At 35.1% G+C, this 17,491-nt stretch overlaps 1 protein-coding gene across 3 annotated transcripts in view; it reads right to left on the bottom strand.

Annotated features, from left to right (window-relative positions):
* Ctnna3 (catenin alpha 3) overlaps positions 1-17,491 on the bottom strand; it is a 1,561,788-nt gene that overhangs the window by 1,440,615 nt on the left and 103,682 nt on the right. For all 3 annotated transcript variants that reach the window (XM_010605540.3, XM_033766563.1, XM_033766562.1), the window contains one exon: positions 600-766. In XM_010605540.3, the coding sequence (XP_010603842.1) occupies positions 600-766 (167 nt within the window). The remainder of the gene's footprint in view (positions 1-599; positions 767-17,491) is intronic.

Here is a 17,491-nt window from a genome sequence, read left to right as displayed (position 1 = left end):
TCTGTTTCCGTGGATTTGTCTGGTAAAATACAACAAGCAGAATATCTTGCTGCCTTGCATTCCTTCTGTTTAAAACGTATTTTTACTCATAAAATCCATTTATATATTTTTGTAATGGTTTACTACAGACTTTACAGACCACTGGTAAAGATTCACTAATTATCACCGTCAAGAGGAATTGTCAAAGTAGCACTCGTTCACAAACTAGAATTAATTTCCAAATATCATAAGCTTTAAGATCTCTCCTTTTCAAGTCATTTATATAAACATTTGTTATATATTTTCTATAAAATTCTATTTTTTACTTATATTTATGTAGTACATAAAAAGCTCCAATCAAAAGTTTAGAACCTTCTCGTAAACATTGCCCGGTCAGCATGCTAACTTCCATTCTTCAATTTCCCACTGGCTTTAGTACTACTTCTGGGTTCAATCTTTTGAAGTATACTTCGGTCTTCACAAACCAATCGGGTCAGCTTCTGATCGGTGATACAAGAAATGAAGGTGACACAAGAATGCACCAGAATTGATGCCAGCTTTGGAAAATGGAATTAGGAGTGAGAGCAATACTAAAACAAACTAGGCCATCTTTTACTTACAGATGACACATGCTGCAGCAGACACATGACATCAATCATGTCTGCGAGAATGAGGAGTCTAGTAACCGCAGCCAACAAGGCACGGGCGGCTTGAACTACAGCCTCCCTTTTGGGGAGATAACAGGGATCATCTGTAAATCTCTCAGCCGATACCTTCAGAGCTTCACCTGAAAAAAACAGACCAAGGAAAGTTATACTTTAAATTTCAATTATGCCTATTTCAGCATTTTCCAGCCAACCTAATTCTAAGTATATTCGATGACATGCATATTAAAATACTGTCAGTTGATGCTAGAACATTCTCTCTTAATAAACAAGGCAGGTTTATTTTTTTTAAGTGAGTCTATTGGTACATTCTAGGTATAAAGTACAGTTACATTCATTACTAGGATCTTGCACCTTTACATGACAGGGTTGGTTCTCATTTTTTCCCCTTGTCCCTACCCTCCCTTCACCCCCTCCTCCTCTCCGCATTTACAAACACTTCATTTCCATTTTTTCATTTTCTCACTTTTTTTTCTTTTCCCTTATTCCCCTTCCCCTACCCTTCCCACTTTCCCTACACCTTTACCCCTTTTCTTCCTATTTCACATTGTTAATTATCCCATTAGGATCTTGAGTACTATTATAGTTTTTCACACCAGAGAAACTATTTGGTATTTACACATGTGTGACTTATTTATTTCACTTAGGAGTATATCCTCAAAATGTATCCATTTTCCTATGGATGAATCTAATTTCTCATTCTTTATGGCTGAGTAGTATTCTATTTTATAGAAAAACCACATCTTCTTTATCCAGTTTCCAAATGATGGGCAAATGGGCTGTTTGCATGTTTTAGCTATTACAAACTGTGCTGCTATAAACATTGGCACGCATATATCTCTGTGATATGATTCTTTTAGTTCTTTTGGAAAAATACCCAACAGAGCTATGGCTGAGTCAAATGGAACCTCTAGTCCCAGCTCTTTGAGGTATCTCCATATTGATTTCCATAGTGGTTGCACCGTCTGCACTCCCACCAACAATGGAGAAGGGTTCCTTTCTCCCCACAAACCTGCCAACATTTGTTATTGATTGATTTCTTGATAGCAGCCATTCTTTGTGGGGTGAGGTCGAATCTCAGTGTTGTTTTCATCTGCATCTCTTGAATGACCAGTGATGTGGAACATTTTTTCATATATTTACTTGCTGCTTTTACTTGTTTGTCTGATAAATGTCTGTTCATTTCAGATGTCCATTTTTGAATTGGGTCTTTATATTTGGGGGGACTGATTGTTTTGAGTTCTTTATATATTCTAGATAATAGTCCTTTGTCTGATGAGCAGCTGGTAAAAATTTTTTCCCACATTGTAGGTTGTCTCTTAGTTCTGCTGATGGTTTCTTTTGCAGTGCAGAAGCTTTTTAATAAGATGAGATCCCAGTTGTTGATTCTTTCTGCTAGTTCCCATGCTACTGAGGATTTGTTCATAAAGTCTTTTCCTATGCCAATGTCTTCCAGAGTCCTGCCTAACTTATCTTCCAGCAAGTTTAGTGTTTCTGTTTTAATATTTAGATCTTTAATACACTTGGATTTTAATTTAGAGCATGGTGAGAGACAAGGGTCTAGTTTTAATCTTTGGCAGGTTAAGATCCAGTTTTTCCCACACCATTTATTAAAGAGGCTATCTTTCCTCCAGTGGGGATGGTCAGCTCCTTTGTCAAAGATGAGGTAGCCAAGTACATTTGGAGTTGTTTTTGTGTCTTCCAGTCTGTTCCACTGATCCTCAGGTCGGTTTCTTTGCCAGTACCATGCTGTTTTTATCACAGTGGCTTTGTAGTAAAGTTTCAAATTGGGAATTGTTATACCCGCTGCCATGTGTCTGTTGCCTGGGATGGCTTTTGCTATTCTAGTCTCTTATGGTTCCAAATGAATTTTTGGATTCTTCTTTCTAGTTCTGTGAAGTATAATGATAGAATTTCAATTGGCATTGTATTGAATCTGTATAGCAGTTTTGGTAGTATGGCCATAATTTGACATTTATTTTTGATAAATGCTCTGAGCTTTAAAAAAACATACCATTTTCCTGAAATAAAATTGTGTTCAAGGGCTGGGGATTTAGCTCAGTGGTTCTGCTGCCTGTCTCACAAACACAAGGTCCTGAGTTTGATCCCTGCTACCAAAAAAAAACAGATTTCTACCTTGCCAGGAGTGGTGGTGCATGCCTGTAATCTCAGCATTCAGGAGGCTGAGGTAGGAGGATCGCTGTGAGTTTGAGACCAGCCTGAGCTACATAGTGAGTTCCAGGTCAGTCTCAACTACATAGTGAGACCCACTATGTAGTTTTTTTAAAAAAAAAAAAAAACAACCAAAAATAAAAATTGTGTTCTATTGACTAGCATCCTTCAATAAAAACTATCAACTTTTCTGTTTTCTGATCTCAATTATTGTGAAAAGTTTTATTACTAAGAAAGACTTCAATCACAAACACTCCTGTTTATAAACATAAGGCAAACCTTCACTAAGTTATCTTCATACTTAATGGATGTTAGAAAAGATCTAGCCTTTAAGAAAGTAACAGTTCTGATAAAAGTCTAAAATGAGCAGATTTATTCTATACTAATATAATAAAGTATATCCTAAATTTAGTCACAGAAATAATATTTCATATTACATAACTGTCAGAGAAATACTATGTCTGCTATTTTAAAGTAATTTTCCTCAGTTATTATAAAAATAATGCATAACTCATTTATTAATAAAAGTTCCCAGTTCACCATTGTTGGTGGGATTGTAAACTGTTACAGTCACTGTGGAAATCAGCGCAGAGATTCCTCAAAAAACTAAAAGTAAAAATTTTTCCCACATTGTACGTTGTCTCTTAGCTCTGTTGGTGATTTCTCTTGCACTGAAAAAAACTTTTTAATTAAATGAGATCCCAGTTGTTGATTCTTTGTTCAAGTTCTCATGCTGCTGAGGATTTCATCATAAAGTCTTCACCTATGACAATGTCTTCAAGAGTTCTACCTAATTTACTTTCCAGTAAGTTTAGTGTTTATGTTTTGATATTTAAATCTTTAATCCATTTGGATTTTAGCTTAGTGCATGGTGAAAGATAGGGATTTAGTTTTAATCTTTGGCAAGTTGAAAGACAGTTTTTCCAACACCATTAAAGAGGCTGTCTTTCCTCCACAGAGGAAGGTTGGCTCCTTTGTCAAAGATGAGGTAGCTGAATATGTCTGGTGTTGTTTCTGCATCTTCTAATCTACTCCATTGATCCTTGGGTCTGTTTCTTTGCCAGTACCATGCTATTTTATCTCAGTGGCTTTGTAGTATAGTTTCAAGTTGGGAATTGTGATACCCCTGCCGTGTCTCTGTTGCCTAGAATGTTTTTTTACTATTTTAGGGCTCTTGTCCCAAATGAATTTTTGGATTGTTTTTTCAAGTTCTGTGAAATATACTATTGGGATTTTAATTGGGATTGCACTGAATCTATATAAAAGTTTTGGAAGTACAGCCATTTTTATTATTTTGATTCTTCCTACCCAGGGGCATGGGATATCTTTCCATCTTCTTATGTCCTCTTCTGTCTCTTTTTTCAGAGTGCTGAAATTTTCAGTATAAAGGTCTTTTGTCTCCTTCATTAGATTGATTCCTTTTTTTTTTTTTTTTTTTTTTTTTTTGTGCATGGTATTGTGAAAGGAATTGTTTCCCTAATTTCTCTCTCAGTGAATCTGTTATTTGTGTAAAGAAGGCTATTGATTTCTCTGGTGTGAAAAACTAAAAGTGTAAATAAGGTTCAAATGGTATAACTGAGAGCATGAAATAGGAAGAAAATAGCTAAAGGGGAGAGGAAAGGAAATGAGGGAAAAGAAAAAAAATGAAAACATGGAAACAAGTTCTTTGTAACTAGGGAAGGGTGAAGGGGGTGAAGGGAGGGCAGGAGTATGGGGAAAAAACAAGAAGCAAGACATATCATGTAAAGGTATAAGAAGATCCCAATGATAAATGTAACTGTATTGTTTGCTTTAAATGTACCAATAAACTTAATGGAAAAAGAAAACTAAAAATAGAAAATTCTATTTGACTCAGCTATTCTCCTTGTAAGGGTCTTTCCAAAAGAGTTAAAAACATCATACCACAGTGAGGTATGCATACCCATGTTTATAGCAGCACAATTCATAATAATTAAATCTTGGAAAGAGCTTATATGTCTATCAACAGATGCATGGATTTTTTTCAAATGTGGTATTTATACACAGTGGAGTACTATCTTTTCATAAAAAGATAAACTTGATTTATTGTAGGAAAACTGATGCATCTTGAGACCAAAATGTTAAGTGAAGTAACTCAGACACATAAGCTTAAAAAACACATGGTTTCTCTTATCTGAAAAAAATATATATAAATAAAAGACATAATTAGAAAAAAGAAAAAGAAAAAAAGATATTATAATTCAGTGCAGACAATGTATCTAAAAGTGTACCTTGACTTAGTACAGTTGTCTTACATATTTTATACATTCTTTGGCCTATTAAGTCTGGTTTTCAATATGTATATATGATAATTAAATTTATATGGTCTGATAAAACAAATGAATCTGATGGTACAAAAATAAAAAGGGGGATGGGGGATAAAGAAGGGAACTGAAATACATTATGTACATGTACCAATTCCCTATAGGGATGCAATCATTATGTACTGCAAACATGTTTTTTTAAGTATCACACATATATTTAAGAATATATTCAATCAGTATGGTGGTGCATGCCTATAACCTCAGCACTCAGGAGGCTGAGGCAGTAGGATTGCTCTGAGTTTGAGGCCAGCCTGGGCTACATAGTGAGTTCAAGGCCAGCCTGAACTACATAGTCTCAAAAAAAAGAAAAAAAAGCCAGACATGGTGGCATAGCCTGTAATCCCAGTATGTGGGAGGAGAAGGCAAGAGGATTTTTACAAGTGCATAAGCACTATGTAGCCTAGGGCAGCCTGAACAACACAGTGAGACCCTGTATTAAAAAAGCTAAATAAATTTTTTTTAAAAATATTCAGATCTATTAATTTCATTTACAAATAGAGATTTCATGTCATAAAAATATTTTACATATTACAAATGGAAAATGTTATAGATATAGCATTCACAGGTGATATCATACTATAGAAATTTTCTACAATTTGTTCTTTTCACTTATCAGTTTATTTTCTTTTTACACTAAAATGTACACTTGATCTTAGCCAAAAGGCCGAGAAGCGATACACTACAATATAGATGACTACAAAGAAATATGAACAGTAACTGACACTGTGAACTCTGGAGCCAGATTATTTACTGTCTCTATTGTAAGACCTTGAACAAATCACTTATCCTTTTTTATGCCTCATTTCTTCATTTGTAAAAGAATTAACAACAACAATAATAATAATACCTACTTTTTATTAAAATTAAATAGGAGCAGCTTGTGGCATTTAATAGTTGAATAGCTATCAGTGTCATTTTTCATAGTGCTTGCATAAAGTTACACTTTATTGATGACTTATTTTATCAGGTCTCTATTGAGCATATAAATCATTTCTAATTATTTCAAACAATACTACAAAAAATACCCATGGCATATATCTTTCTTTGCATGCATGATCAAGTTTAGTTGCAGTATAAAATCATAAAAGAAGAACTGTTGAGTCAAGGGTTAAATGAGTTTAAGTTTTGCAATATATATATATATCACTAAAAAAATTCTCCAAAGCACAGGTAATCCCACCAACAATATATGAAAGTGTTCTTTTTAACCTATTTTAATCCATGAATATTTTAGTTTTCATCTATTCATGAACTTCAATATAAATAAAATGTAATAAAGTATTATTAAAGAAAGCAAAGAATATTGTTTCCTATGATGAACAAAACCTGTGACGGTCTGAGACTGTCTCGACATCCACAGGAGTGCTAACATGTCTTATTTCGCTCTCTAAGCAATTCCAATTTAGGAACTCAGATTTTGTAGTCAGACACCCTTGAGAGAAAATTCTTATCTGTTACTTCTTATTTTGGGAACTTGGACACAAATAGTTTCAGTGTCCTTATCTATAGAAAAAGGGATAAAAATATTTTTCTCACAGTGTTTCTGGAATATTTATGTAGCATCACAAACAATAGCTGTTATTTCTTAGGATATTTCTACTAAAGATGGTAATTTTTAATGCCAGTAAATGGATAATTTTTATGTGCATCTCTTCAACTTAGAATTTCTAGTAGGAAACCTAAAAATTAAACTGATCTCTAAAATTTAGAAAGTAGATAAAGTCTCACGAAAAGATTACTTTGTTCTTATTTTATAGTCTTTTATAGAATACTGTTTTTGACTTTGCATAGTAAAAGTAAATAAATGCAAAAAATAAGTATGTGGTTCTTCTACACATACACACACACACACACACACACACACACACAAAATAGTAGGATGCTGAACTGGCTAAAAACACATACTCAGAAAATGATCATTTATACAACTATGACAGTCTTTGTCTGTTAAATAGAGCTACCCAAGTGACACAGTTGGTAGGAGAAAATCACCCCTAAAAGTCATTAATAAAGACACTAAAAGTTAATTTCATGTTATTTTAATTGTACCTGAACTTCCCAGTATTTTCAACCCTGCTGGTTTCAGCTCATACTTTTGGTCCCAAACTTAAACACTGATTCCTTTATGAGGCTTCAGACCCCTATTACTAAGGCAGGTATTCAGCAGGAGTCTATGCTTTCATTCCTAACCCTCATAATCATTTATTATACAGTGCAGCAAGAGCCACATTGGTACTGCCACCAGAATGCTCCTAGGATCTAGAATTATACCTACTCTATTACAGGAATTAAAAACACCAGATGTGTATCACTGAACTCATGCTGTATAAGAATGAATATGAATATTATTCACCTTTTCTTTGACAAAAATCTGTTGTTCGCTATTTGACACAATATCCCAGGCATACAAAATATACAGATTGGTACAAAACAATTTTATAGTCCAAGAAATCACAATCAAATCAGTCAACACTGACAGATACAATACAAACAGGGTGGTGAGCTGTATAAAGTACCAAGACACAAAAAAGTGTCAGAGAACACACAGGAGAATGTCCTAGATAAAAACATGTTCCAACTATTGACAAATAGCTGCTTTACATATAGAATTTAGCCAATTCACTGTCTAAGTTATTTCTGACAGTAAAAAAATGGCTACTTTCAAGATCCTGGAAAGCAGTGGTGTGGACTGGAGGTGCACAGCTGCAGGCAGATCCTAGCCAAGGCCACACCCTGACCCCAGAGGCTCGGGCGCACAAGCCCAAGACAAAGGCCAGCCCACAGGCCCACAAGCTTCAACCAGAGGCCAGCCCCATAGCATCTGTAAATGGGTGGATACCCTGCCCAGAAGCCAGCTCAGACAACAGGAACTGGGGTGCACAGCCCCCAGCAAATGACCCTCTCAGGCAAGAGCTACATAGGGGCCCTAGCCAGAGGCATGCCTAGATATAATCCCAAGTGTGCACAGGCCCCAGCCAGAAGCCTGCCCAGTCAACAGGTCAGCTCAGGGATCCAGAAGGCCACCATTCCATACCCAGGAATTGGTGTATGGGGAAGCAGCAGAGAAAAGGCCTCTTAGATGCTTCTGAGAATTGAAGACCACTGGGTAAGCAAAAAAGTTGACTCAACAAAGGTGCAGAAGGCTGCATTTGTTGAAATGAGAAGACTCGGAAATAAGTCCCAAAATTAGACTTCCAGATCACCTAAGGCAACCCCAAAGAGAAACAAGATAAACCAATCTGATACTCAAACACCTGGACTCCCTGAAATGGCAATAAAAGAGGGTTTGGAAAAAAATGAAATCAGAAATAATTTCTCAGAGAATAGCAGAGATTGTGCCCATACTGCAAGACATGGCTAATAAATCTAGAGCAGACACAGATTTTAAAAATAGAGGAGCTGAAGAACATAATGGAATCCCAACATAGGAAACAAACAGAATCCATAAAACATGTACAAACATATTTCCAGGAGATTAAAAACTCCATTGATAGTTTACAAAGCAGAATGAGCCAATGTGAGGATAGAATTTCAGTCATATAAGATAGGATTGCAATTAATGACTAGGAAAAGAAAAATTTCTTAAAAATAGCAAGGGACCATAAGAAGTCAATCCAGCAGCTACTAGGTGATGCAAAGAAGAATAATATAAGATTGATTGGAGTCAATGAAGAAACAGGAGAGATTGCAGATGACATAAAAAAATCTGTTCACAGATGTAATGGCAAGAAAACTTCCCAATCAGGTGAAAAAACTTGACATACAGATAGGTGAGGCCAAAAAAAGTGATCAAAAAGTGATTTAAAAATCTAAACATAGGCATATAATAGTTAAGATTCCAGAAACACAGCAGAGGAACAAAATCCAAGGAGTTAGAGAAAAGAAACAAATTACATACAAAGGAAAGCCCATCAGAATCACAGCAGACTTCTCAACACAACCCACAAGGGAAGAAGAGCATAGAATGACTTATATCAAGCAATAAAGGAAAACAACATCCAACCCAGATTGATGTACACTGCAAAATTATCTTTCAAAACTGATGGAGAAATGATACTTTCATGACAAAGAGCACCTTAGGAACTTCATGAATACCAAACTAAGACTCCTAGGAAACTTTGAACATCCTAGGAAAAGATAATGAGGATCACAACACCAGGAAGCCCAGCAGAATTAATCCATTGGCACAATAAGAAATTAAACACAAAGGGGAGGAATCCAACAAAAAGAAAAGGTCGTGACAAGGATAAGTCAATGCATATTAGATATAACCATAAATGTTAATGGTCTCACTTCACCAATCAAAAGAAACAGACTACCAGGCATGGTGGTGCACAACTGTAATCCCAGCACTCAGGAGGCTGAGGTAGGAGGATCGCTGTGAGTTTGAGACAAGCCTGGGCTACATAGTGAGTTCCTGGAAAGTCTCAAATACATAGTGAGGCCCTGTCTCAAAAAACAAAAAAAAGAAAGAAACAGAGAAAGAAACAAAGAAAGAAACTATGTGAAATAGGCAGAAAGGGGACAAAGAGAAAGGGGAAACAGGAGGGCTAGGGGAAAGAAAAGAAAGGAATGGAATTAATATGAGAAAATGAAAAATAATGGAAACAAAGTTTTTGTAGATAGGGAGGGAAGGAGTGGTTGAAGGGAGCATAGGAATGGGGGAAAATAAAACAACCAAGGTTGATTATGTAAAGGTACAAATTTACAACAATGAATATCATTTTATTGCATACATTAAACATACCAAAATATTAATTTTTAAAAAGAGGAAAGGAATATGAGAAAATGAAAAAAGGGAAATAAAGTGTTTGTAAATGGGGAGGGGGTAAAGGGAGGGCAGGGACAAGGGGAAAAAATGAGAACCAAGACCTGTCATGTAAAGGTACAAGATCCCAACAATGAATGTAAATATACTGTATACCTAAAATGTACCAATAAATTCAATGAGAGGGGAAAAAAAGGAAAGAAAAACATAAATAGACTGGAATAATGGGTCAAGAAGCAATATCCAACAATATGCTACATACAGAAAACATACTTAATTCAAAAAGAAACTCATAGACTGAAAGCTAAAGAATGGAAAGCAATACTACATGTGACAGGAACCCCCACCCAAAAAGCATCAGTAGCTATCCTCTTTGCAGATCAAGTGGATTTCAAATGAACACTGATTCAGAGACAAAGAAGGACACTAAAGTCTTGAAAAGGGAACAATCCAAGAAGAAGAGATGACCATCATAAATATATATGCACCAAACACTAGTGCACTCAGCTATATAAAACAAATACTAATGGACATAAAAAATCAAATAAGCACTAATTCAATAGTAATGGGGGACCGCAATACCTCACTGTCACAAATAGATCAACTAGACAAAAATAAATAACAAAATACTAGAACTCCACCAAACTCCTGAACAAATGGACTTGAGATGTTTACAGAGTGTTCCACCCCACAAAATCATAATACAAATTCTTTTCAGCTGCACATGAGTTATTCTCCAAAACAGACCACATACTCACTCATAAAACATGTTTAAGTAAGTGCAAAGGAATTGAAGTAATCCCCTGTATATTATCAGACCATAGTGAAATGAAATTGGAGGTCAATAGCAAAGGAAACCAAAAGAATTTCAGAAACACATTGAAAGTGAACAACACACTTCTGAATAATCAGTGGGTCACAGAGGAAATTAAAGAAGAAAACACACTGTTCCTAAAATTAAATGACAATGCCAGTACAAAATATCAGAATCTATGGGACATAAGGAAAGCAGTCTAACAAGGGAAATTCAGAGCAGTGAATACTTATATTAGGAAGACACAGCGAGCTCAAATTAAAAAAACACTAATGTTGAACCTCAAACTTTGAGAACAAAAAGTGTAAAACAAACCCAAAGCTCATATAAAGAGGAAATTATATAGATCACTGCAGAAATCAATGCAATAGAGATGAAGAGAATAATACAAAAAATCAGTGAAGCAATGAGTTGATTCTTCAAAAGAATAAACAGAATTGATAAACCTTTAGCCAACCTTATCAAAAGAAAAGGTCCAAATCCATGCAATTAGGAATGAAAAGTGTGAAATTACAACAGACCCAGCAGAAATCCAGAGGATCATCAATACCTACTTTGAGAATCTATACACCATTAAGATGGAAAATACAGAAGAAATGGAAAAATTCCTAGATTCCTATGAATTACCAAAGTTGAATGAAGAGGACCTAAAAATACTAATCAATTCAATATCAATCAATGAAATTGAAAATATAATTAAAAACTTTCCAACTAAGTAAAGCCCAGGTCATGATGGCTTCACTGCTGAATTCTACAAGACATTTAGAAAGGAACTACTGCCACTACTGTTTAAACTCTTCAGTGAAATTCAAAGGGAAGCAATACTCCTAAATTCATTTCTGGAAGCAAGCATCATCTCCATCCCAAAATCAGAGAAAGACCCAAATGAAAAAGAGAACTATAGGCCAACCTGACTAATTAACACAGAGGCAGAAATCCTTAATGAGATACTGGCAAACAGAATGCAGAAGATCATCAAGAAGATCATACACCCTGACCAAGTGGGATTCATCCCATGGATGCAGGGATGGTTCAACATATGCAAATCAGTAAATGTAATACACTATATTAATAGCAACAAGGACAAAAACAACATAATCATCTCAGATGCAGAAAAAGCATTTGACAAAATCCAACAGGCATTCATGATAAATTGGAATAGACAGTCACTATCTCAACTGATGAAAGCAAAGCCATCTGTGAAAAATTAAGAGCCAATATCATACTAAATGGTCAAACACTGAAATCCTTCACACTAAAACCAGGTACAAAACAATGATGTCCACTGTCTCCAGTCCTGTTCAATACAGTTTTGGAAACATTAGTCACAACAATTAGACAAGAGAAAGAAATAAAAGAAATAAAGGTAGGAGTTTAAGAAGTCAAATTGTCATTATTTGCAGATGACATGAGGCTCTATATAGGAGACCCCAAGAACACCACCAAAAGCATAATAGAGTTAATCACCAAATTCAGTAGAGTAGCTGGATACAAGGTCAACACACAAAAATCAAGAGCTTTTCTGTAACATGAAAAACAGATTCACTGAGAGGAATAGGACAAAACATTTCTTTCACAATAGCAACCAAAAACTTGAGATACCTATGAATCAACCTAAGGAAAGAAATCAAAGATCTCTACTCTGAAAATTATAGCACTCAGAAAAAAGAGATTAAAGAGGGTATCAGAAAACAGAAACACATCCCTTGCTCCTTGGTAAGAAGAATCAACATAGTGAAAATGGCCATGCATCCAAATATACTACTTAGATTCAATGCAATCCCAATTGAAATCCCAGAAGCATATGTCACAGACCTTGAGGAAATAATTCAAAAATTAATTTGGAACAAGAAGAGACCTAGAATAGCAAAAGCAATTTTAGGCAATAAAGACAAGGTAGGGGGTATCATAATCCCCAACTTGAAATTATACTACAAAGCCACTGTGATAAAAACAGCATGGTACTGGCATAGAAACAGACCTGAAGATCAATGGAACATATTATATGATGCAGAAACAACTCCAGACACACTCAGCCACCTCATCTTTGACAAAGCAGCCCAACACTTTCACTGGAGGAAAGACAGCCTCTTTAATAAATGGTGCTGGAAAAATTGGGTTTCAATTTGCCAAAAATTAAAACCATACCTATATCTCTCACTATACACTAAACTAAAATTGAAATGGATTAAAGATCTAAATATTAAAACACACTAAACCAGCTGAAAGAGAGGAGAACTCTTGAAGACATTCATGTAGAAAAAGATTTTACAAACAAAACCTCAGTTGCCCATCAACCAGCACAATCAACAAGTGAAATGTCTTCTTATTAAAAAGCTTCTGCACAGCAAGAGAAACCATCAACAGTGGGGAAAACTTTTTACTATCTGTTCCTCACACAAAAGACTAATATCTAGATTATTTTATTTTTTCCCCATTTTCCTACCCTCCCTTCAACCCCTCCAATCCATTTTTCCCTTTTCTCATATTTATTCCTTTCCCTTCTTTCCTTCCCATACCCCTTTCATGTCCCCTTTGGACCTGTACTTTCCATTTCACATTATCTATTAACATTTTGATCCTTACACTTGCAGTTTCTCACACTAGAGAAACTATTTAGTGTGTACACATGTGTGTCCTATTTATTTCACTTAAGAGTACAGCCTCAGTGTGCATCCATTTAGCTATAAATGTCTCTAACTTCTCCTTCTTTATGGCTAAATAGTACTCCATTTCATTTTCTAAAAAGCACATCTTCTTCATTGGTCTCGAGTTGATGGGCAATTGGGCTCTTTCCACGTTTTAGCTGTTACAAACTATTTCACTATAAATATGGGTGCACATATATCACTGTGGTATGACTCCTTTCATTGTTTTAGAAAGTTATCCAGCAGTGGAATAGCTGGGTCAAATGGTACCTCTAATCCTAGTTGTTTGAAGTATCTCCATACTGATTTCCATAGTGGTTGCACCAGTCTGCACTCCCATCAATAGTGGAGAGGGTTCCTTTTTCCCCACAGCCCCACCAGCATTTGTTATCAGTTGATTTCTTGATAACAGCAACTCTTTCTGGAGTAAAATTGGGTTTCAACTTGGCAAAGATTAAAACTAGACCTATATCTCTCACCATGACTAAAGTCAAAATAGATCAAAGAAATAAATACTAAAACAGAAGCACTAAACCAGCTGGAAGAGAGAACTCTTGAAGACATTGGTGTAGGAAAAGATTCATGAAAAAATTTGTACCAGCTGTTCCTCAGACAAAGGTCTACTATCTAGAATATATAAAGAACTTTAAAAAAGATCTCCCAAATTTAAAGACCCAATACAAAAATGGCCAGAACAGACATTTCTCAACAATGAAGTAGAAATGGAAATAAACATATGAAAAAATATTCAAAATTACTGGTTATTCAAGAAATGCAAATGAAAATGATGCTAAGATTCCACCTCACCCCAGAGATGGAAGTGTAGACTGGTGCAACCCTATGGAAATCCGTATAGAGTTACTTCAAAGAGCCAGGATTGGAAGTCCCATTTGACCTAGCTATTCCCCTTCAGGGGATCTTCCCCAAATAATTAAAATAATCATGCCACAGTGACATATGTGCACCCATGTTCATATCAGCACAATTTGTAATAGTTAAAACTTGGAAGCAGCCCATTTGCCTATCAACTGGAGACTGGATAAAGAAGATGTGCTTTTTTATATAAAATGGAGTACTACTCAGCCATCAAGAAGGAGAAATTAGAGACATTTATAGCTAAGTGGATGCACATTGAGGTGATACTCTTAAGTGAAATAGGACACACATGTGTAAATACCAAATAGTTTCTATAATGTGAGAAACTGTAAATGTTAAGGATCAAAATGTATAATAGATAATGTGAAATAAGAAGAAAAGGGGCAAAGGGGCAGAGGAAATGGGAGGAGTAGTGGAAAGCAAAGGAAAGAATGGATATGAGAAAATGAAAAAAAATGGAAACAAAGTCTTTGTACAAAGGGAGGGATGGAGGGGTTGAAGAGAGGGCAAGGGAATGGGGAAAGAATAAAAACCAAGATGGATTATGTAAAGGTTCAAATTCCTAATGATGAACATCATTGTCTTGTAGACCTTAAATGTGCCAATAATATTAATTTTTTTAATTGCTATTTTCCTAATAAAATAGGAAAAAGATTCCTTTGCACCTAGAACAGTAGCATTCATGGTTTATGAAGGCTACCTTTGGGAAGTCTACTCCTTTGAAATATCATTCCTACAATACAAATAGTTATCCACTTTTCCTGGGTAGAGCCAACACTGTCAAAATGGCCCTATTACCAAAAAATTACATATAGATTTAAATACAGTTCCAATGAAAATACCAACAGTGTTCTTCACAGAACTAGAAAAAAAGAATATGGGCTGGGAATGTAGCTCAGTGGTACAGCTTCTACATGGCAAGCATGAATCCCTGAATTCCATTCTCAGTATAAATAAATAAATAAATAAATAAATAAATAAATAAATAAATAAATAAATAAATAAATTTAAAGCCGTTTATGGAACTATAAGAGACCCAAAAGAGCCAAAGCAAACCTCTGCAACAATAACAAAGCCAGAGGCATCAAAAATTCAAATTTCAAACTATATTACAAAGCTACCATTTTAAAAATATCACAGTAATGGCACAAAAACAGACATAAAAATTAATGGAATAGAATTGAGAATTCAGAAACAACCTCAGACATAGTCATCTGACCTTTTAAAAACAGGCCAAAATCAAAAGTTATAATTTTGAAAGATAGCCTATCTACCAAATGATGCTGTTAAAATTGGTTATCTACATGTATAAGAGTGAATCCATATGCTTATCTTTCACCCTGTGAAAATTTTCTTGGAAAAGTTATAACCATGTAAACATATAATTTAATTTACCAGAAAATCTCAAACCAAAAAGGCTTCCTCCAGCATGTGGGACTGGGGGCGAAGGAATTTTTCTCTGGTATTAAACTGAAGATAGCAAGAAAGAGGGCGAGAGATTGTTGCTTTGTATCATAAGCTTTTCTGCAGCATTCAGTTTTTGATAATGTGTATATTTTACTCTAAATTATTTATATATCCAAATCAAAGTTCAACTTCCCCTGAAACAATTATCAATTAGTCCTCTTCATTTTGATCATTCCACTACTTTGTGCTCCCTTAATGCTTTTATATTTAAAGCTACTCTGACATCCTGAACTTGTTCACCTCATTATCTCATTAAACTTCCTAAAACTAAACTCTATTAAGTTCCTTGAGGTCAGGTATCAGAACTTCTATTTTTTAATAAAACTATCAGTATTTTCCATAGAGCATAACATATATTTAGTTTGACTAGCACATTAAGTGTCCAACAAAGGAGAGTGGGAGAGAGAGAGGGAGAGAGGGAGAGAAAAAAGATGGAGAGAGGAAGGGAGGGAAGGATGGAGGGAATGAATTTCTTATCTAATCCTTGATTTTCTTTAGTCTATAATACAAAATTCTCTCTTCATCCCATATGACACTGTTTTATTCTTTTGGTTTTGAACAAATGTTTCTGGGATGGTTTTTAAGGGTTCTGAGATATTATCCAATCTTTTTTATATAAGATAAGGAGGCCACACCTGTTCTGTCTCATAGTGTGATCTCAAGAAAATGAAAAGTTAAGGCTTTCCTTACCTCAAGCTTTATCAGCTACCCTTTTCCAGACAAGGCTTGTACTTGCTTCCTTTTCTGTCTAAATTGCATGCATACAAACTGGAATAAGAAACAAAGGAATTTTATTTCCATCTCTGAGTTTTGTTTTTGTTTTTGTTTTTTTACTAAGCTGTTCCTTTTCTTTGATCACTAATGCACTGACTCTATCCCAATCTCATTACTGTTTATACATCACAAATGCTAATAATTTTATGATAATCACACAAATCTACAGGACATAAGAGCAACACAGCCTTTAACCATAACCTTAGTGTTCTCCTTGGGATACATAATCCAGAAGGCTCTTTAAAGAGAAATCAAAATTATTGACAGTTATCTAGCACTTAGGTAACTTACAGAGAAGCACAGAAACAGACACCCAAAATGTTTCTATTTCTGGGTAAAAGGTTTCATGTTTAACAGCCTCAGAAAGTCAAAAGTCTGAACAATAAAATATTACATAGAAGAAAACAGAGTTTGGTGGCTTCCATCTTTTGAGACCTTAACATCTATATGGCTAAATCCAATGGAGCACATAGCAAAATAGTTGTCAAATCAAAGAACCTCCCAAATACTAAAAACTGCATTATGCCTAGAAGCTATATTTTCAAAGGAGGCAAAAGAGAGGAGGAGTGGCTACTAGGGAATGACTGCTAATCCAGTGACACAAAAGGCTGACTGCTTTGCCTTAGGAGTCTCAACTATGGTGCCATTCATTCTCCAGCCCATCCCTAGGATCATATAGAGCTAGCCATTAGCAAGGCAATGTCCAATAGGAAAACTAACATAAGCCACACATACAATTTTAACAGCTTTTGAAAACCACTTTTTTAAAGTATTAATATTTACAAAAATTTAAGTGAATATTTAAAATTGTTTTAAAAGTGCCTATAAAGCTAGTGCACCCAACTATATAAAACAAATACTAACAGAAATGAAAAATCAAATAAGCACTAATACACCTCAATACCCCACTGTCACAGATAGATCTACCAGAAAAAAATAAACAACAAAATACTAGAAACCCACCAAACTCTTGAACAAGTGGATTT

The sequence above is a fragment of the Fukomys damarensis genome, unplaced genomic scaffold, assembly GCF_012274545.1.
Source record: "Fukomys damarensis isolate Sample0158 unplaced genomic scaffold, DMR_v1.0_HiC HiC_scaffold_20, whole genome shotgun sequence".
NCBI lineage: Eukaryota > Metazoa > Chordata > Mammalia > Rodentia > Bathyergidae > Fukomys > Fukomys damarensis.
Note: the sequence above shows the minus strand (reverse complement) of the source record. Positions and strands in the feature narration are given on the sequence as shown.